Below are 21,307 nucleotides of genomic sequence, written 5' to 3' on the forward strand. Positions count from 1 at the left end.
CAGGTTCACTTGTGCCTTGGACCTTGCCTCCGACTGCCGAGGTGGGGACCAGCCTTGGCTGCACGCTGTGTGCCTGTTTCTACTGCGCTTGCCACCCCCCACCTTGAGGCCTTCCTGGGCTCCAAGGCTGCTTGGGTCTTCCTTGTGTGGCAGCCCCTAGCACACTGACCGTCTAGTCGGCCTCTCCGCCTGCCTGTCCCCAGCTCACCCCAGCTCAGGGCCTGGCTCAAGCAGAGGACGATGGGGAAGCGATGGAAGCAGGTTCCGTCTACAGCACCAGCCCTTTCCACACTTGGGAAGTCCGGAACTTCCCGGTGGACTTTTCAGGCACTGCACTCTCATGGCCGCCACCAGGCCCGCACGAATGGGGCCACTTTCCACATCTTTGAGGAGCGTCCCACACAGTTGTCTACTGCAGCACTCACCGCCAGGTTTCGAGATGAAATCTCCGCCCTATAGCTCCGGACGTCCTCCAGATCCAGCGTGGCCGTCAGGACTTCCTGGGGAAGGAAATTTCAAAGAGAACCCGTGATTTCCCGTTTATTCCACTCCCACGTGTAAATTGGCCGCTGTCAAAGGTGTGTCACACCTTCTAAAGCAGGGGCTGAGACCCCTGAATTCCTGGGGGCCCAGGGATGGGACAGATGACATTGAGGCCAACCCACAGCTCTTCCCCCTCACTGTTGCCACCAGAACCTCCACTGCATTCAGACACTTGCCAGTGACCCACTAATCACGGCACAAGACACCACCCTATAAGACACCCCCCTGTCAGTAGGACACCTCCTGGTCAGTAAGACACCCCCCCGTCAGTAAGACACCCCCGTCAGTAAGACACCCCCCTGTGAGTAAGACACCCCCGTCAGTAAGACACCCCCCTGTCAGTAAGACACCCCCATCAGTAAGACACCCCCCTGTCAGTAAGACACCCCCATCAGTAAGACACCCCCCTGTCAGTAAGACACTCCCCTGTAAGACACCCCCGTCAGTAAGACCACCCCCCTATGAGTAAGACACCCCCCGTCAGTAAGACACCCCCTCGTCAGTAAGACACCCCCGTAAGACACCCCCTGTCAGTAAGACACCCCCGTCAGTAAGACCACCCCCCTGAGTAAGACACCCCCCTGTCAGTAAGACACCCCCGTCAGTAAGACAGCCCCCGTAAGACACCCCCCCGTCAGTAAGACACCCCCCCGTCAGTAAGACACCCCCGTCAGTAAGACCACCCCCGTATGAGTAAGACACCCCCCGTCAGTAAGACACCCCCGTCAGTAAGACCACCCCCGTATGAGTAAGACACCCCCCGTCAGTAAGACACCCCCTGTCAGTAAGACACCCCCGTCAGTAAGACCACCCCCCTGAGTAAGACACCCCCCTGTCAGTAAGACACCCCCGTCAGTAAGACCACCCCCCTATGAGTAAGACATCCCCCTGTCAGTAAGACACCCCCCCGTCAGTAAGACACCCCGTCAGTAAGACCACCCCCCTATGAGTAAGACACCCCCGGCAGTAAGACACCCCCCTGTAAGACACCCCCGGCAGTAAGACAGCCCCCGTCAGTAAGACACCCCCCTGTCAGTAAGACACCCCCCGTCAGTAAGACACCCCCTGTCAGTAAGACACCCCCGTCAGTAAGACACCCCGTCAGTAAGACCACCCCCCTATGAGTAAGACACCCCCGGCAGTAAGACACCCCCCTGTAAGACACCCCCGGCAGTAAGACAGCCCCCGTCAGTAAGACACCCCCCTGTCAGTAAGACACCCCCCTGTCAGTAAGACATCCCCCCGTCAGTAAGACACCCCCGTCAGTAAGACCACCCCCTGTCAGTAAGACACCCCCCTGTCAGTAAGACACCCCCCTATGAGTAAGACAGCCCCGGCAGTAAGACACCCCCCTGTCAGTAAGACACCCCCCCGTCAGTAAGACACCCCCCTGTAAGACACCCCCGTCAGTAAGACCACCCCCCTGTGAGTAAGACACCCCCATCAGTAAGACATCCCCCCCGTCAGTAAGACACCCCCCTGTCAGTAAGCCTCTGCAGGGGACTTCTGGGAATGTCCCTCTCATCAAAAAGACACACAGGGAGCCAGGGCCCCTTTGCTGCCTCTGCATGTGGCTGTGTGAAGATGGGATGGCTGGAGCTGCTGCAAACATCCCGTGCCCAAGAAGAGAGGCAACCTGAGACTGAGGCCAACACAGAGGAGGGCGGAGCTGGAGGACAACCTGAGAATGAGGCCAAACACAGAGGAGGGCGGAGCTGGGGGAGGGCAGAGTCAGAGCCACAGGCCCAGTATCCATGCCAGGGTCCTGGCCCGGACGTGCTGCCTGTGTCACAGGAGGTGACACTGCCTTGCCTTTGAACCTGGCTGTGGGGGATTCTGCCAATTGCAGTGTATGCAGAAATGAGGTTTTAACTCAGGGGTTATTCCTTCATGAAAAAATACCTTTATCAAATTGTGTTCCTGAGTGTTGCCTTGCTAAACGCAAGCGTGGGACAGCGGGAACAGCACCTGCACCACTGTGGTGGTTCACAGGATGGCCGTGGCCACCTTGCGCGCCCCTCACTCCTACTGCTGTAACAGGGGGCCAGACCTGGCTGGAGATGCCCATGAAGACAAGGAGACCGATTCACGCATCCTGTGGTTCCCTGGCTGCTTTCCAAAGTGATGGCACTGTGGCCACCAAGCTTCCATGCAGAAAGCCATGGTAAGTGTGAAGCCATAAAACAATGGAGATGGGGGAGGTGAGGATTGTTCCATGAGAAGGTGGCTCCATCCCACTCTCCCCAAGGCTAGGTTAACAGCCTTCCATATTGCAGCCTGACTCCAGGTACACAACAAGCCGGAAAGCCCAGGGGATTAGGAAGACCCTAAGAAACATGGGCCCGACGAGGGGGATCGGCGGGTCTGTTGCTCGAGCGGGAGGCAGAAGGGGAGACTCTCAAATGATTCCACGTGTCACAAGACTTCTGTTGATGATTTCAGGTGCACCACGGAGGACCTGGCAGAGGGCAGTGTCCTGAGCCTGAGGACAGCACTGCCACTCTCAATGCAGCAGACCTGTGGCTGTAGCCTAGGACGGAGATCTCGGGCCACATCAGGAATTCTAGAGACAACAGCTCCTGGATTCTAGTGCATGAAACAACTGCCTAGTGCTCACTAAAAATGCAGACCCCCGAAGACTCCGGTTCGGGGGCTTGATGTGGGGCCAGGAACCTGCGGGGGTCCTGGGGCAGGTGATTCCCAACACACCTGCCAATCAACACGACCGCCAACGTGCCTGTGGCTGTGGCGTGGGGAACGGGGAGAGGACCACACTTCCCATCAGCAGAAACTTAATCCTTCTCTTCAAAGCCCTTCCAGCTCTGTCGTGGTTAACCATGAAGAGCAAGGAGGCCTGCAGGGACGCTGTCACGTGGAAAGCAGGGCCTGGAGTTGAGACGGCCACATCCTTGCCTGCCCCCTGTGCAAGAAACCCCTGAAAAGACCGTGGAATTCTTTTTCAGGGTGAAGTTCACTCGGTCCACTTTGAAACTGGTTTGGTTTCGTAACCGCCTCCGTGCTGACCGCGCCTATGCTGTGCGGAAAGCACCAGACAGAATCGTGAGGATGGCAACGCAGGGGCAGCAAAGCAACGAAACCGCTCAGCCAGCCTCTCAGAGTCGGTGACGCCAGGACACAGGCTCATTCTGCTCCTGCAAAGCCAGCTGCAGAACTCGTGTCCTGTGCTACCGCCTGCCTCGGTGAACCCCACGCTTTAATGCCGCTCCCCAACAAGAGTAGAGTGGAACGCGTCGGGTCCAAAGGCGAGTCCTGCGACGCTGTGTGCGGGAGGGAGCGCTGGGGACCCGCGAGGGGTCTGAGCCCGAGAGTGGGGATGCTCCCACCCACGTCGGCTTGGGGCAGAACTAAAAGTTACTTTTTGTTGTATTTGTGCACTCGGGATTGATTTCCATTTTTGGCAATAACAGCTCGTTTTTTCTTGTTTGCTTCAAAAACCGAAAGGGAGGCCGGGTGCGGTGGCTCACACCTGTAATCCCAGCACTTTGGGAGGCCGAGGTGGGTGGATTGCCTGAGCTTAGGGGTTTGCGACCAGCCTGGGCAACACGGTGAAACCCTGTCTCTACTAAGTAAAGTACAAAAAATTAGCCGGGTGTGGCAGCAGGCGCCTGTAGTCCCAGCTCCTCGGGAGGCTGAGGCAGAATTGCTTTAACCCGAGGGGCGGAGGTTGCAGTGAGACAAGATCGTGCCACTGTACTCCAGCCTGGGCAATAGAGCGAGACTCCATCTCAAAAACAAACAAACAAACAAAAAACTGAAAGGAAGAGTGGCCCAAACCTCTCCCAGGACTTTCCACCCGTGGTCTCTTCTCTGTGGAGGAAGTTCGCGCCCATCGCGGTAACCATCACCTGGGAAGCCCTGCCCTGTGCTAATGCGCATCTTTAGACGCAGAACGTGCAGAGCTTTCATCAGCTTCCCAAAGGAATCTGGGGCTCCAACAAGGTCCTGAACCCCATTCCAAGCGGCAGCTCAGTTGCTGGTGAGGACTGTGCCAGGCAAGGTTCTTAGCTTTGTTCTCTGTTATCTCCTTCCTCTGAGCACCCACATATCTGTGTCGCTTCAGGATAGCAATGGCGCTTCCAACCTGTAACTCACAGCTTCCCCAGGGCTGTCCCTCACGCAGCTGGCCACTGTGTGCTCAGAGAGCCCCATAGAACAAAGCCTCGCTGACCAGAGTGTCCTGGGGTCTCCACTCCTGCTTCCCCGGACTCAGGGACAGCGTGGTGTAAGGCCTTAGATGAGTATATGTGGCCTCAGCACCTGGGGAAGAATGGCGGGGCCTTAAACGGCCTCACCATGAGCTCCCCTGACGGCTCTGCTCCTGAGGATAAGGCCCCCTCACCAAACACGGGATCCCTAGAACTGTCTCGGGGGCCATGGAGTCTGCTCCTTTCAAAGGAGCGGCTCTGGTTCCCTGCCAGCCCTTGGAATTCCAACAAACCAACACCACCCTCCCACAGGCGCCAGGCGGCACCCGTCCTCTCGGCACCACAGAGCCTGCCTCCCACCGCGGGCTGTCCCCTTGGTTCCTGAGTGCACTCCCACCTGGCCCTGCGGGGCACGGAGCCCTCCTCCCGCACTGTGGGTACGCAGAACTCGTAAGCTGCCTACAACCTCAACCGTCCAGTACCATGTGCCATGTGTCGGGGTTCGGCTATCCTCAGACCCGAGGGTGGGAGGTTCCCCCCTCACCAACCAGGTAAATCAGAGGCCATCAGAGCGGGCGGGACCCCCGGGGGCTTCTCCACAGGGGCCCTCACTAAGCACCCGGCTTAGAGGGGAGGGCCAGGAGCTCGGCCTCTGCACAGGGAACCCTCCCCCAGTCACGTCCAGGCCCGTTCATTACCACGTCATCCAGAGAGAACTGGGATCCTTGAGCGAAGACGCTTCCGTTCATGGCGATCATGGCGCAGCCGTCGTAGTAGAGGCGGTCCCCGTCACAGCCCTTCTGGTTGGCCAGCAAGTAAATCCCACCGTTCTGGAAAAGGCAGAGCCCACAGCAGAGTGGTCAGCTGTGGTCCACTGCCCTCGCCTGCCACCTGCCCGCGCACAGGAACGTCCCCCCAGTCCCGCGAGGTCATCATGAGCGGCCCCACCACCGCCGAGATAACGCGCACGTGTAGGGAAGCACAGACCCGTGAAGCTGCAGCGAGCCTGGCCTTGCTAGGCGCCAGGCTCTTCGTAAAACATGTGTTTTTGCTTCATAACAACCCTACAAGGCAGACCCCGTCACCTCTCTGAGGCATGATGAGGTTCAGACAAGCCAAAGAAAGCTCCGTGTGATGAAGCCAAGATTCAAACGCGGCTCAGCTAAACCCACACCTGCAACGTGAAGGACGAACCAGCACCGACGGCTGCACGTCTCACTGCCCAAGAGCAGGAGCAGCAAACATACGGGTGTTCCCTACGCCCCGCCATCATGCCAACGAACAAGGAGCACGTCCTGGTTCCTGGTCACAGCAGGGAGGGTGACGGGGTCGGCTTCCTGGGGTAGCTGCGCGGGTGAGATGGGCTGTGCCAGCGAAGCCCCGGGGGGCAGCAGGGCACACTTGTTGAGTCCAGGCCGTAATTACAAGCCCGGAACGTCCATCTTGTGTGGGCCCAGCCCTGCAATGGGCACTGAGGATGCAGGAGTGCTTGAGATGCAGTGCCTACCCCATGGTGCACGCTCCCTGGCCCAACCCCTACCTTGCTGGTGGCCATAGTCACAAGATCCACCCTGGTGTTGGCTTTGCGCAGCACGTGGTGACTGCCCGAGGCATTGGTGATGATCTCCACTCCATCCAGGCCCATGTCGATGTGCGGGCTGCGGGCAGAGGCAGGTGAAGAGAAGAGGCCACCAGACTCCTCTAACCCAGCCTCCCGGGCGGCCCCTCACACTTTCCCATGGCAGCTCCCGGCCGATGGCCCCAGGAGGTCTGCAGTCCCAGGTCCTCCCAGCTGGCCCATGTGAGGTGGGTGATCGGACAGCACAGGGGCATGGGGCTCACCTGTGGGGTGTCCAGAGCTCCTCACAGATCTCACTTCCAATGCAGGTGTCCCATGTGGCCAGCACCGCATCTCCGAAGGGCGCAGTTTCCTGCCGTCGGAAGAGAAGAGTGCATAAGATTCATTGGTCACGCCCTGTCTGGGCCACAAACACTACCTAGGGCCACACACATCCTGCAGCCACAGAGCTGGAGTTGGCTCTGGGCTCTCGCACATTCCGAAGAGGTGGGTGCCCTGCGGCTGCACATGGGACACTGGGTGGTGCCAGGAAGAGGAGCCTTTAGGAGCCTATGTGTGGAATAAGGGGATGCCTGTACTCTGAGCAGCCAAGGGGCACAATGTCACGGTCACCGATGGGGTTGCCAATCGGGGCCAGCGGCTTCTGAAGTGACCCTGTTCTGTGATCACACTGAAGCAGCTGCTGCCCTGTGTTGATGAAACTCGGCCCCCACTCCCAGCCACAGAGCAGCGGCTGAGAGGGGACACCAGGGTGCCTTCCCTTAGAATTCAAAATTGAGAACAGGGCAGTTTGCTGTCGGTCTAGATAACACTTAAACGTAGGAACATAGCCCCTGGGGGCGGAGAAGGCTGTCTTCTGCCACAAGGAGGACACCAAGAGGAGGAAGCCAGTGTGAGCAGGGAAAGGGAGGAAAAGCAGCCCCAAGGCCAGGAGGAGCCGCCCTGGCTGTTGCCTGGCCCAAAGCCCCCCTCGTTACAGGAATCTGCCTCCTTTGTCTGTTTCAGACCTGTGCGCACTGTGGTGCCTTCCGTTACCTGGATCCCAAAGGGTTCCCGCCCCACCCGGTCCACTGTTGCCTGAGAACAGCGACAACCGACTGAAAAATGGGCTCCACACCCAGGGACTCGCCTGCTTTGTCAGGTCCTGTATCATCCGAGGCAGAAGGTACTCCTCCGTGTGCCTGGAGAGGAAAACACCAAGGATCTGAGGAGGAGCATCTCAGGACAAATGAGGAAGGGCAGCTACATTTAAACAAAACTCAAACTGAACCCTCCGAACTGATGAACTGGCAAAGGAACTGCCAAGCGTTCCCCCAGTGCAATAAACAATTGCATGAAGGTAAAGAGTATGAAGGTGGCTTGAGGAGACTACGTGACATCGTGGTGGGCTGGGCTCTCTGAGCATCAGGCTGTCTCAGTTTCCCCACACGCTCATGGTCATCTTTACGGAGAGATGTGTCACAGGGGATTCGCTGAGAACTGGCCACGCTGCCCCATGGAGAAATCCGGGTGGAATTCCTGACTGCTGTTACTGAATCAGAAAAATCATGTGGCATTAACCCGAAACACAATGACAAACCCGTACATCCTTGGAATAAAATGATGCTCTCAATTCGAGAGATGGGGAGGAGGGTTTAATACCAACTTTAGTGCAAGGTGTCCCAAGACACTCCACCAAGAGGCGGAATCTTCAAAATAGACGGTTCACGTATTTGACTTCCAACAGGCTGTTACAAGATGTGCCACTCAGACTTGCAAGAAACTCTGTTTCCTTTTTGCTTTCTCAGAATTCCCAGGAGCCTTCTGGGCATGGTTTTAGTAGCTCTCTTTACTTAAGAAATGTTAAAAGTTGAGAAACTGAGTCAATGATGTCTTTCCCCCTCATTCACGTAGGGAACGGGGACATGAAGATACCCTACAGACCTCCAGGCTGCCTTGGCATCCCATAACGAGCACTCAGTTCACCCTCTATAGCCTGTTGATGGCGATGCTGCTGCACCAACATGCATTTTAAACGCAGGAACCGTCCAAACATCTCTCCCTGCATCTGCACCTTTCCCTCGACTCATGCAAAGACCCCCCGGGCACCAAAGACCCAGCAGGACGGGCATGCACCCAGCCTTGCCCCTCACTGCAGCTGTGCTCCACGGCCAGCACACACCTTGAGAATGGCTCTCTGCAGGCAAGGACCAGGCCTTAGTTATGTTTTCCTAAGAGGACCTGGAACCTGGAATGGCACCTTGAGCCTGCCAAGTACTCTTTACTAAAACAGGGGCATGGTGAACACGACCATTTCTTGTCATCATCTGGCACAGCTCCCAGAGGATTAGAAACCTCACCTTTCGGCCAGGCACGGTGGCTCAGGCCTGTAATCCCAGCACTTTGGGAGGCCGAGACGGGTGGATCACGAGGTCAGGAGATCAAGACCATCCTGGCTAACCCGGTGAAACCCCGTCTCTACTAAAAAAATACAAAAAACTAGCCGGGTGAGTTGGCGGGCACCTGTAGTCCCAGCTACTTGGGAGGCTGAGGCAGGAGAATGGCCTGAACCCGGGAGGCGGAGCTTGCAGTGAGCTGAGATCTGGCTACTGCACTCCAGCCCGGGCAACAGAGCGAGACTCCATCTCAAAAAAAAAAAAAAAAAAGAAACCTCAGCTTTCTCTAAGCGAACCAAAATGTGCAGTTGCTTCTGGTGGGCTCCAGCCTCACCTTCCTGCCACCCCTTCCACAGGGATGAAAGGAATACCATCCCAGAGGGCCCAGTGTGACACCTGACACTGAGGTATTCATGAGACAAACGGAGAAGGAGGAACAGGAGCCCCACACTTATGCTCTGAAATCCTAGAGACAACATCAACTGATAAAAGGTCTCAACAAAAGCACAAATAAATGACGGGAGATAAGTTGACAACTAAGAAAAGATTTTGAAAAGTCTTAAAATGCTTGCAGATACGAAAAACAAAGCACAGGATAGAGCCCCGTGAAGAGCACTGCAGAGAAGACAAATTCAGGGGAATAAAACTGCCAGAAAAAAATGCAAATACATGATGGTTAGAAAGAAGATGAAAGATAAGGCAGGCAGACACAGACATGTCACTTGCCCACCATCGAGGTTCCGGAAGAACAGAACGGAAGCAAAAGAACAAAAGCCTTTGGAAGCAGAAAATAGGTCAACTTTTCCTGAAATAAGAAGACCTGAATGTGAAGTCGAAAAACCTTACAGGGCATAATCAAACATGATGAGAACCCCCAAGCCATTTGCTGGAGCTACTGAACCTCCAGAGTCATAGAGATATCCCACAGGCACCTCGGCAGGAAAAGCTGGTTCCTGCAGAAGCAGCACTAAAATCTGGTTGGCCACAGACTTCCTTTATGGATTCGTTTTATTGCAAAATATGTTACGCAAAAGAGTACAAAGGCACACATGTGTAATTAAAGGATATTAAAATAAGTCCAGTGCACGCAGTACCCAGGTGAAGGAGCAGAGCATCGCCTGGACCTCGGAGCTCCCACCGTGTGATGCTCTCTCCTTGGAAGTGCTCCCCGCAACAAATCTCGCCTATCTTTGGACTTCAACCCAGGTGCGCTGATATGGTCTGGCTGTGTCCCCACCCCAATCTCACCTTGAATCGTAGCTCCTGTGATTCCCACATGCTGTGGGAGGGACCCGGTGGGAGATAAATTAACCACAGGATGGTTTCCCCCAAACTGTTCTCATGGTAGTGAGTCTCAGGAGAGCTGATGCTTTTATAATGGGTTTTCCTTTTTGCTTGGGTCTCGTTCTCTCTTGTCTGCCGCTACGTAGGATGTGCCTTTCGCCTTCTGCTGTGATTGTGAGGCCTTCCCAGCCACATGGAACTGCGAGTGTATTAAAGCTCTTTTTCTTTATAAATTACCCAGTCTTGGGTATGTCTTTATCAGCAGCATGAAAACGGACGAACAGGGTCTCATTCTGTCATCTGGGCTAGAGTGTAGTGGCACGATCGGGGTTTGCTGCAGGCTCAGTCTCATGGGCTCAAGTGATCCTCCCACTTCAGCATCTCAGGTAGCTGGTGTTGGGAACAGGCCCCCAAATGTGGCCATAAACAAAATCTCTGCAGCACTGTGACATGCTCATGATGGCTATGACGCCCAGGCTGAAGGCTGTGGGTTTACCAGAATGAGGGCAAGGAACACCTGGCCCACCCAGGACGGAAAACCACTTAAGGCGGTCCGGAACCACAAACAATAGCATAAGCAATCTATGCCTTAAGGACATGTTCCTGCTGCAGATAAGTAACCAGAGCCCATTCCTTTGTTTCCTGTTTTAGTTAATCTATAATCTATAGACACAATGCTTATCATTGGCTTGCTGTCAATAAATATGTGGGTAACACTCATTCGTGGCTCTCCACTCTGAAGGCTGTCAGCCCCAACTCCCACTCCACACTCTATATTTCTGTATGTGTGTGTCTTTAATTCCTCTAGTGCCACTGGGTTAGGGTCTCCACAACCCAGCTGATCGCGACAGCTGGGACCACAGGTGCACATCGCAACGCCCAGCTGATTTTTGTATTTTCTTTGGTAGAAAGGGGGTTTCACCATGTTGCCCAGGCTGGTCTCGAACTTCTGAGCTGGTCTCGAATCCTGAACTTCTGACTGCCTTAGCCTCCCAAAGTGCTGGGATTACAGGCATGAGCCACCACGCCTGGCCTTTCTTTTGGTCTTCATGAGTATCTTAGCTATTCGTGGCCTTCTGCTCTTCCATGGAAATATTGGAGCCGGTTTATTGAATTTCCTGTTCAGATTCTTATGGAAACTACACTGAATCCATAGATCAACTTAGGGGAGATGAATGCTTTTCACACTGTGCCTTCCTTTTCACATACGCAGGCAATCTCCATTTAGCTCAGTAGTTGTTAATGCCCTCCCATAAAATTTTATCACTTTTTCCCATACGGGGCTTACACATCTCTGGTTATAGTTATCCATAAGCACTTTGGCTGCTGGAATAAACAGTATCTTCCTTAAAGTTACACGTTCTGACTGAATGTTGTTGGTAAATGAAAGGAGCCTGACTTTTGATTGGTTTTATCATCCAGCAAACTTGCCAAAATGTATTGTTAATTACAATACGGTTTCAGTCTATTCCTGGATTTTCATTTGATCCAGAATAACGACCTCTGTCCTTTAATCAAATTATTGTGTCCATTTTTATTTGTAGTGATTACTGACAGATTTATTCTGTCTTCTGTGCTATCTCTGAGTCCCACTTTTTCTACTGGACTTTTAAAGAACTCACTTCCTTTTATGCTTCATTTGGAATTATTTCATTTTTTCCTTTTTATTCTTCTTTTCTTCTGCCTGCTACTTTGACAATCATATGTTCTGTATCTTTCCTTTTAGTGGTTACCCTAGAAACTTTATGTGTATTTCACCTAAAGTCAAAAATTGATCAGTATCTTTACCCTCCTACAGAGCATTGCCCTAATTTACATGCACAGCTGTGCAGCGATTTAGGGCTGGCCGATTTTCTACTACATACTAGACATTATGTTTCGTACAGTCCCGTTTGTTTACACATATCCACAAATTTATCAATATCCCTTTTCACCAATCCTTTTGAAATTTCAAGGCTTCTGTTAGAATAATTTTCCTTCTGCCTAACGTACACGTTCAGAATTTCCATTGAGTCTTTTAACGATAAACTGTTTTTGCTTGTGTAAAAATGTCTTGATTTTGTCCTTGTTCTTAAAGGATGCATTTGCTGATTCTAACATTCCCGGCTGCCGGTGACTCCCTCCTCGGATTTTTTTCCAGCCACCGTCTCCTGGCTCCAGGCTTTGCCACGACGAAGCAGGAGTTGCTCCAGCTGCTCAATCTTTGTGGGTGATTTCTTTTCTCCTTCTGGCTACTTTCGAGAATTTCTCTGTGTCTTTAGTGTTCTGTGGTTTCACAAGAATGTTTCTAGATGTGACTTTCTGTTTGTTTATCCTGTTGAGATCTGTTGCAGTTAGTGTATCTGAGAACAGCATCTTTTAAATATTGTGTGGATGTTTCCATCTTCTTTCAAATACCGCCTCTTCTCCATAACCTCCGTTATCTCCTTCTGAGACAGGGATTCCACCCTTGTTATCCACTTTCACTCTTTGCTCATGTTTCTTAATGTCTCTTAGGTTTGCATCAGATTTTCTTTAAGGCTTAAATTCTAGATAATTGCAGGGAGAGGTCTATCTTTCAGTTCCCTACCTCTCTATTCAACTATGTTTAACTTACGTGTTATTCATCCACATTATTATTTGGCTCTTTTTCTAACTCTGATTGTCTGTTTCTTACCTTTTGAGCTTCTCATCGATTTATTTCAGTGTATTAGGAACACTTATTTTCTATTCTGTGTCGAGCTTTCACGTCTGCATCTACTGTATTTTTTTGCTGGTTCTTACTCGTTGTGCCTTATTTCCTTGTACATTTTATGATTTTGGACTGTGAGTTTCTCATTTTCTATAAATGTCACGTCTAGAAATTCTGAGCAGCCTGGATTGAAGGTGAATTTCTCCAGAGAGATGTCTGTTTGCCCATGCCCAGCATCTGCGGGCGCTACGGTAACTTCTGGAAGGTCTATTGCCTGGAGACTGGACACTTCCTGAACTCATCTTGGGTGCACACGGAATTAACTTCTTCTCCTGAGTCTTATTATACTACACAGGTAGCGAGGTTTCCAGCACAAAGGCTGTCAATTTCTAGGCAACATTTCTCCCCCTTCACCAAGCACCAGGTTGAGGAAGGCATGTGTTCAGCCTTCTCTCTCTGTGCAGTGGGCTTATGTCTCAGTCACGGTTTTAATGTGAGCCGACTATAGCGACAGCATACGGGGGTGTCTCCTACTGGATCTCCTGCCCATCCCCCCACCTCCACTTCCATGGAGTTATCATCAATAAAGCTCAAGGTCTCCAGGCGTAGGAAAACCCTTGGGGCAAAAGCCAGCTTTGTGCCCCGGGTCTTACCCTTGTTTCCCAGGGTCTCTGGTTTCACTGTTTTTAGGCTCAATGTATTCTGTACTTTCCTGCCAGCTCAGTGGTGCACATTTGAAAATGAGACATAAATGCAGACACACTGTATCCTGCATATTAATGGCTTCGGTCGTGAGGGTCATTCCGGTTCTGGAACTGCCCTGGAGTCAGAAACGGCAAAGCAGCAGAGGAGTGAGTGGCAGACAAGAGCAGTCAACGATTCCACCTGCAAGACAGAAAGTGAACCGCGAAGGGGCAGACATCTCTCCGCCTCTGCTGGCAGAGATGATGAAATTACAGCCTTGGAGCCTGCAGAAGAGAGTGGCCATGAGAAGCAAAGCCGTCCGCCCACGGAGACCTTGCAGCCCGTGCCTGGCAGCACCAGGCTCTAGAGGGCGGGGTGAGACAGAGCCGGAAGCAGAGGATACCTGGACCACTTCCTGGGCCCAGCACATCATCCCACTGGGGACCAGAGTGCACCAGACACTGGGCACCAGAACACTAGGCTCGGGAGACAGGGGACAGGGAAAGGGGCGGTCTTGAGGTCTAGAGGCTGAGGATGGGGGCACGTGTTAAGTGAAAGCCCAGGTGGCTGAGTGTAGGTGCTCAGCCTAGGAGATCAAAAGACAGCTTTTTTGTTTTTGTTTTTCTTCTGGAGAATTTACAAAGCAAAGATTTACTTTATCTTCACCTCAACATATGCTAGAAAGACATGGGATAAACTTAACATCCATTCTCAATTTTTAAAAATCTGAAGTAAAACTAGCTATAGATAGATATAAGCCCCAATCAAATGCAGAAACATGAAGAACTTTCCAAGGAAAGTTGGGAAAAAGACGAAACTGCCCCTTAGCAAAGAATTTTGCTCCAGAAATGATCTAGTACACCGTTCTAGAAATGCTGGCCAACAAAAGTTAAGAAAATGAACCAAGAGGTGTAAATATTGGAAAGGAAAAGGAAAATTAGTTGCATATTATATAAGTTTAACTTAAAAGAAAAACTACAAAAATCAACAGACTAACTAACAGACACAATAGGAGAATTTAATGAGGTGGTCAATTACAAAAGCAACACAAAAATCAAGTTTTCCTATATAAAAATATTAACCACTTAAAAATATAATATTAAAGAATTCATTTACAATAACAACAATAAAAAATAGAAATAACTGTAGTAAAAATAGAGAGTAGAATTTCTCAACTGGGGCAATTTTGCCCCCCAGGGGACATCTGGTAATGTCTGGGGACATTTTTGGTTGTCACAACTGGGAGTATCTGTGGGGAGACCAGCTATGCCAGTAAATGCCTGAGGATGCACGTGGCAGACACCCCATGATGAAGAATGACCCAAAGGTCAACCGGGTGACGATGTGAAACCTGACATTCAGTATCATTCGAGATGGAAGTGACACTTCACCTAACATGACTGACATCCCTGACTGATGACTGAGAGTTCCACGTGATCTGCACTGAACCTAGCTACAATTTAATCAGCAGCATCAAATCAGGCATATAAGGGACTGGCACCAGGGGGTGGAGACCCTAGTCCATGTTTCTGTGCATCCTCTGCTTGCAGAGACCTGATCAGATGAGGAAGCCATGAGTATGGAGCCCCAGATGTGGAGAACAATGAACAATTGTTCTGAGGGCACGATGACCTCCACAGGCACAATGACCTCCTTCCGCAGTGGCTCCCACAGTTCTACCTCATCCCCAATGTAGCCCCCTCCAGCACAACCCTATAACACCTCCCTCCAGCCCCCGCCTCTCTGCAGACAGCCCCTTCTCTGTTGTGCTGCCTGTTGCAATCTTGCAAAATATTTTCCTACTTTCTCTAATCAATCTGCCTGTCTTCGCCTACAACCGTCTTGGTAAATCCCTTCACCGCCTGCACCATTGGCCCCAGCTAGTCCATATCCCTGACACTGCTGAGGTAGAATAGGGTCTGGGGGCAGGGAACCTGAGCACTTCCTAGAACTAAATCAAAGGAAAAACCCCAGCTTTCTAAGACCAAGTAAATAACTTTGTAACTAATTCAGAGAGGAAACACCTCTTTATTTGCATAGTGTGTACACCAAGTAAATAACCTTGTCACTTCACTTCAGCCTCTTTATTGACATGGGGCCCACACCAAGTAACCAATGGGAAGCCTCTAGAGGATATTTAAATCCCAGAACATTGCGTAACCGGGCCCGTGAGCCTTGCTGGGGCCGCTCCCGTCCTGTGGAGTGGGCTTTTATTTTCATTCAGTCTCTGCTTTGGTTGCTTCATTCTTTGTTTGCTTTGTTTGTGCTTTTTGTCCAATCCTTTGTTCAAAATGTCAAGAACCTGGACACCCTCCACCAGTAACACCCCCATGATCCGGACCCAAGGCTACACACAGCGAAGGTGCTTAACACACATCCCGGGAGCGGTCCAGCACCCGACTCACCGACTCCTCGACCACGGGGTGAACCAGCGTAGCTCGCGGTAGTTGCCTTCGTTGGCCAAGGCCATCTTGGGTCTGATGAGCAGGATCTTCCTGCAGGCAGAGGAACAAAGCCGTGCACACCGGGCTCCTGAGACAAACATGTCACTGGCGGTGGCCACTGCCACCGGGGGACAAGGTGATGCCGTGTACAGTTGGCTCAAGAATGGGGCCCCGAGCAAATCTCTCTCCTTATCTGGGCTTCCACTTTCTCTCTCTGACTCAGGTCTCCACGGCTGCATCCGTTCCTGACCCTCACAGTGAAGCAGCTAAGCCCCAGCAGGTGTGCACCTCACCAGCAGCTGGTGACCAGGCGCTCCAGGGAACTCGCTCAGCAGGACTGGCTTCCAGGTCACAAGGACCTGTGTCCCCACACCCCCACCCTCTGCATCTCTCTCTTTCTGATACCTGATGATGCCTGTCTCGGTGGTGGCTGAGACCCAGAGAAGCAAAGGCACCTGGGTCACCTGCCTGGTGCATCGGCTCTGACTAACCCGGGCACTTCCAGAAGCAGCCGACCAGTAATGGGTCCCCAGGGCAGCACCCTCGGCTGAGAGCCAGGGAGAGGCCCCAGTCACCCTCCCGGGGGCGGGGGCAGGGAGCCTACCTGTTGAGGAATATCACTCTGCAGTTGTAGCGGACATTTCGGTGCATTACAGGCCTGCAGGAGAGAGGGGAGGTACATGCATGTCTGCCCAGTTATGAAAACACAGAGCATGCGGAGGCAGTGGCTGGCTGCAGCTCTGGAATCATGCATTTTACTTTAATATGAAGCTTCCTCCGATCCCTTCACAGAACTGCAAGGCTCTTCTGTTGGCACCCTCAAATCAAAGCTAAAATGAGCCGAGATGGTTCTGCCACCCAGGCAGCACTGACTCTAAGCCTAGAGGAGCTTCTTCTCAATGAACAGCAACTTCTTTCCACCACAGGGTTCTTCCCTCTCCTCCTGAAATGTTCCAGCCTCTGCTGCCTCCTCCCCTTCCCCCTCCAAATTGCCTTGTGCTAACCTGAGGTATCCACTTTCCAGCACTTGTCCGCCCTGAGCTCATTTCCACCCACCACCTGGGACATGTGGAACCCTTCCATTCGCCACTCGGGGCCGGCCCTTTCTCAGGACTGGGCCTTGGCTTCACACTCCTATCACCTCGCTGACACCCTATCATCTCCCACTGCAGATGAGGGGACCACAGCAGGAGAGGGCGACCTGGCTGGGGATACTCGCACGGGGACCAGAGTGACCCGACAAGAGGCTCTGGCCAGAGCAGGGCAGCACAAGGGAAAGATGACCCGGACAGGAGCGCTGAGAGGACGCAGTGTCGGAGAGAAGCACAGGCGCCTGCCGGGGGTGTGATCCGACCGCAAAAGTGTTTCGGGGGAAGAAAAACCAAACGTGGATGGTGTGGAGTTCCGATTCCAGCCTTGCCACTGGCTGAGTAACCGGTGTGAACCCAAAAGTATCTGAGACAGGTCTCAGTCCACTTAGAACATTTATTTTGCCAAGGTGAAGGACACACACCTGACACAGCCCGAGGAGGTCCTAACCACACGTGCCCGCGGTGGTCGGGGCACAGCCTGCTTGTACACATTTCAGGGAGAGAGAAGATGTCACTCAATACGTGCTGGATGGGCACTGCTCGAACTGGAAAGGCAGGACCAACTCGAGGCGGCCGGGGATGGGCTTCCAGGCCATAGGTGGATTTAAATGGTTCTGATCGGCAATTGGTTATTATCAATAGAAAGGAACGTCTGGGTTATGACAGTGGGTTGTGAAGACCAAAGTTTTATGATGTAGATGAAACCTCCGAGTAGCGGGCTTCAGAGGGAACAGACTATAAATGTTTCCTATGAGACTTAAAGTCTGTGTTGATGTTCATGCTGGTCAGCTCTTCCAAAAGGAAGGAGGGGAAATGAGGCCTGTCTGATCCCCGATCACCACCGACTCCCCGTCATGGCCTGAACCAGGCTTTCAGGTTAACCCTGGAGGGTCCCTCTGAGAGAAGCAGTTCATTCAGAGGGTTGGGAGGACCTTAGGATTTTATTTCTGGTTGACAACAGCCTTGACTCTTCCTCCCAAAAATGGGGATGAAAGGGTAAGATGCATGCAGGGGCACCACTGCCCGTCCCTGTCCTGGCTGCAGCCCCCGTCCTGGCTGTGGCCACCATGAGCAACTCACTCCATCATGGCTTCTGTTCCTCCTCTCCGACGTGTTCTGGATTCAGGACCCCACCAGATCTCATGTCCAACTGTAATCCCCAGTTTGGAGGTAGGGCCTGGTGTGGGTGGAGTTCTCATGCATGGCTTGGCACCATCCCCTCCGTGCTGTTCTTCTGACAGGGAGTGAGTGGGTTCTCGTGAGATCTGGTCGTTTTAAGAGTGTGTAGCAACTGGGTGCAGTGGCTCACGCCTGTAATCCCAGCACTTTGGGAGGCTGAGGCAGGCGGATTACAAGGTCAGGAGTTCAAGACCAGCTTGACCAATCTGATGAAACCCTGTCTCTACTAAAAACACAAAAATTAGCCTGGTGTGGTGGGTGAGATCTGGTCGTTTTAAGAGTGTGTAGCAACTGGGTGCAGTGGCTCACGCCTGTAATCCCAGCACTTTGGGAGGCTGAGGCAGGCGGATTACAAGGTCAGGAGTTCAAGACCAGCTTGACCAATCTGATGAAACCCTGTCTCTACTAAAAACACAAAAATTAGCCTGGTGTGGTGGCGTGCACCTGTAGTCCCAGCTACTTGGGAGGCTGGGGCAGGAGGATCGCTTGAACCCGGGAGGCAGAGGTTGCAGTGAGCCGAGATCGCACCACTGCACTCCAGCCTGCGCGACAGAGTGAGACTCTGTCTCAAAAAGAAATAAATAAATAAAAATAAAAAAGTGAGTAGCGCCTTGCCCCTCTCTCTCTTGCTCTTGTTCTTGCCACAGAAGATGCCTGACGAACACAAACTTGTTCTCACTTAGACAAAGTGTGCCCAGAGTGTGAGAGAAATAGATGTTTTCAATACAATACGAGCCCTCCGTGAATATCTGATCTCTAAGTGGAGTAAGTCACCAGGACAAACTCAGAAACAAACTAAAGCAGATCAGGGCGACGCTTTCACCACGTGAACGTTTTACCACCGGACACATAAAACAAAGTTACACACCAAACGACGCACCGGGAGAAGGATTTTTACCTTACGTGGGAAGGGACTGACATGTTTCACATGTCAAGGACTCAAAATAAATGAGACACAAACAGTTGTAGGCAAAAAAACAGGTAACTCTCGAAGAGTGTTACAAACAACCAACAAACAAACAAAAAAATTCAACTCCGTAAGTGAGCAAAGCAAATAAATAAGACAGTCGTTTTTAAAAAAGTATTCACCACTCTGTTTCTTTATTTTGTTTATAAAGGCGAACCCCTTGTAGGGCAGAACTAAGGATGGTGTACCCGCAACCACAGAGGGCGGGAACCCAAATCAGCACCCTCTTCCTGGAGGACCATTTGAAGAAACAGTGCAAGATGGAAGTTATCAATAACATTATGATAAAACTCTTGTTTTGTTTATTGGAGCCTCCAATCCAGAAAAACGCTAGATTTCAAAAGAAAAAAATACCTTCAAATATGATGGTTACAATTTTTAAGTGTAAAAAGTAGAAAAATGAAAAGAGGATTATAAACTCAGTCAGCAGAGGAAAAGTTTGAGCAAAAATGAACCAACAAAAGACAAAACCCAAAAAGAACCAGCCTGGGCAACATAGCGAGACCCTGTCTCTAGGAAAAATTTAAAACAAACAAACAAACAAACAAAAACCACACCAGCCAGGTGTGCTAGCGTGCACCTGTAGTCCCAGGCACTCAGGAGGCTGAGGCGGACGGATCACTTGAGCCCAGGAGGTCGAGGCTGCAGTGAGCCAGGATTGCACCACAGCACTCCAGCCTGGACAACAGAGTGAGAATCTGTCTCAAACAAACAAACAAAAACGAAAAAAAGAAACCCTAATGAGTAGAAAACTTGGTGAAGTGACAAGATAAGTCCATGTGGTCGGCTGACTCTCAGCCCCTCAAAGATGTCCCCATCCTAACTGCTGGAGCCTGCGACTGTGTTTTGTTACCTGAAACGTTGCAGGGGTGATGAGGTGACAGGCCCTGAGATGGGAGATGATTCTGGACAATCTGGGCCAGCTAGCATAATGGCAAGAGTCCCCATAAGAGGGAGGGTCAGAGGAGAAGCTGTGACAACAGAAGTGGGGGTCGGGGCGACGTCACAGCTGGAAGAGGCCACAGGCCAGGGAAGCTAGAGAAGGCAGGGACACAGATCCTCCTGGAGAGTCTCCAGAAGGAACCAGGCTTGCTGCTGACCCACTGACCCCTTGACTTCTGACCTTCAGAACCATTAGATAAAAGACTGGTGTTGCTTGTGTGTTTTGTGTCCATGGTAATTCACTAGAGCAGCAAAAGGAAACTAAGAGAGTCCACGGGACCAATTAGCATCATCCATGTGAACAGAGCCTAAAATTCCCATCCGTGTGCTGCTTAGAAGAGGCCCCACTCCATAAATGTCATGGTGAGGGTTGGATGCGAGTGGCGGGAGAATATGCGCCAGACAGATGCCAAGAAAGAAGTGAGCCAAGATGCCATCTCCATGCCGGATGAGGCGGAGCTGAAGGAGACATAAAGGACTTGATGCAAGGCCCAGTGAAAGGCGACAGCGATGCACAGCGCGGCAGACACCAACAGAGCATGTGCAGAGGCCTCCACAGGGGACAGCTATGCAGTGTGTGGCACAGACCCCAGCACAGTGAGTGCAGAGGCCTCCATAGGGGACCAGCTATACAGAGTGCGGCACAGACACCAGCACAGCGCACACAGAGCCCTCCACAGGGGACAGCTATGCAGACTGCAGCACAGACACCAGCAGAGCGCGTGCAGAGGCCTCCATAGGGGACGGTTATGCAGGACACAGTACAGACACCAGCACAGCATCCTCCATAGGGGACAGCTATGTAGAGTGCACCACAGACACCAGTACAGTGCACACAGAAGCCTTCATAGGAGCAGCTATGTAGAGCACAGCACAGACACCAGCACAGCATCCTCCATAGGGACCGGCTATGCAGGGCACAGCACAGACAACAGCATGGGGCGTGCAGAGGCCTCCACAGGGTACCAGCTATGCAGAGTGCAGCACAGACACCAGCACAGCATACTCCACAGGGAACCCGCTATGCAAAGCAGGGCTCAGACACTAGCACAGCATGTGCAGAGGCTTCCATAGGGACCGACTATGCAGGGCACAGCACAGACACCAGCACAGCGCATGCAGAGGCCTTCCTTGTGGAGCTACACATATGCAGCCTAGGCCATGGGAACCATGTGGCGACACGTGGACATGGAATGAGCCCCAGGGCTCCCCATGATGTGAGTCAAGCTCTCTGCATGCAATGGGGTGAACGCTGCATTCCCCTTTGTGTGGAGTCTGCTGATGTGTGCACGGGACTTTCCGGAAGAACTGACACATCCTGCTTCCGGGAGCTACCTCCTTGCAGGGGAAATGAGGTGGCGTACGGGGCTGAGATAGGAACA

General features: G+C 52.1%; 1 protein-coding gene across 6 annotated transcripts in view; it reads right to left on the bottom strand.

The window, feature by feature from the left end:
* The window catches only part of NADSYN1 (NAD synthetase 1), a 48,667-nt gene that overhangs the window by 21,908 nt on the left and 5,452 nt on the right, over positions 1–21,307 (bottom strand). For 2 of the 6 annotated variants that reach the window (XM_065527816.2, XM_045372327.3), the window contains exons 4-11: positions 16,351–16,404; positions 15,708–15,797; positions 13,272–13,438; positions 7,418–7,469; positions 6,552–6,640; positions 6,250–6,367; positions 5,408–5,539; positions 426–500 (exon numbers count right to left, since the gene is read on the bottom strand). In XM_065527816.2, coding sequence (XP_065383888.1) covers positions 426–500; positions 5,408–5,539; positions 6,250–6,367; positions 6,552–6,640; positions 7,418–7,469; positions 13,272–13,438; positions 15,708–15,797; positions 16,351–16,404 — 777 coding nt within the window. The remainder of the gene's footprint in view (positions 1–425; positions 501–5,407; positions 5,540–6,249; positions 6,368–6,551; positions 6,641–7,417; positions 7,470–13,271; positions 13,439–15,707; positions 15,798–16,350; positions 16,405–21,307) is intronic. The other 4 variants (XM_045372328.3, XM_045372325.3, XM_074012539.1 and 1 more) reach the window with 2 other exon arrangements.

This window comes from Macaca fascicularis, chromosome 14 (assembly GCF_037993035.2).
Source record: "Macaca fascicularis isolate 582-1 chromosome 14, T2T-MFA8v1.1".
Lineage (NCBI taxonomy): Eukaryota > Metazoa > Chordata > Mammalia > Primates > Cercopithecidae > Macaca > Macaca fascicularis.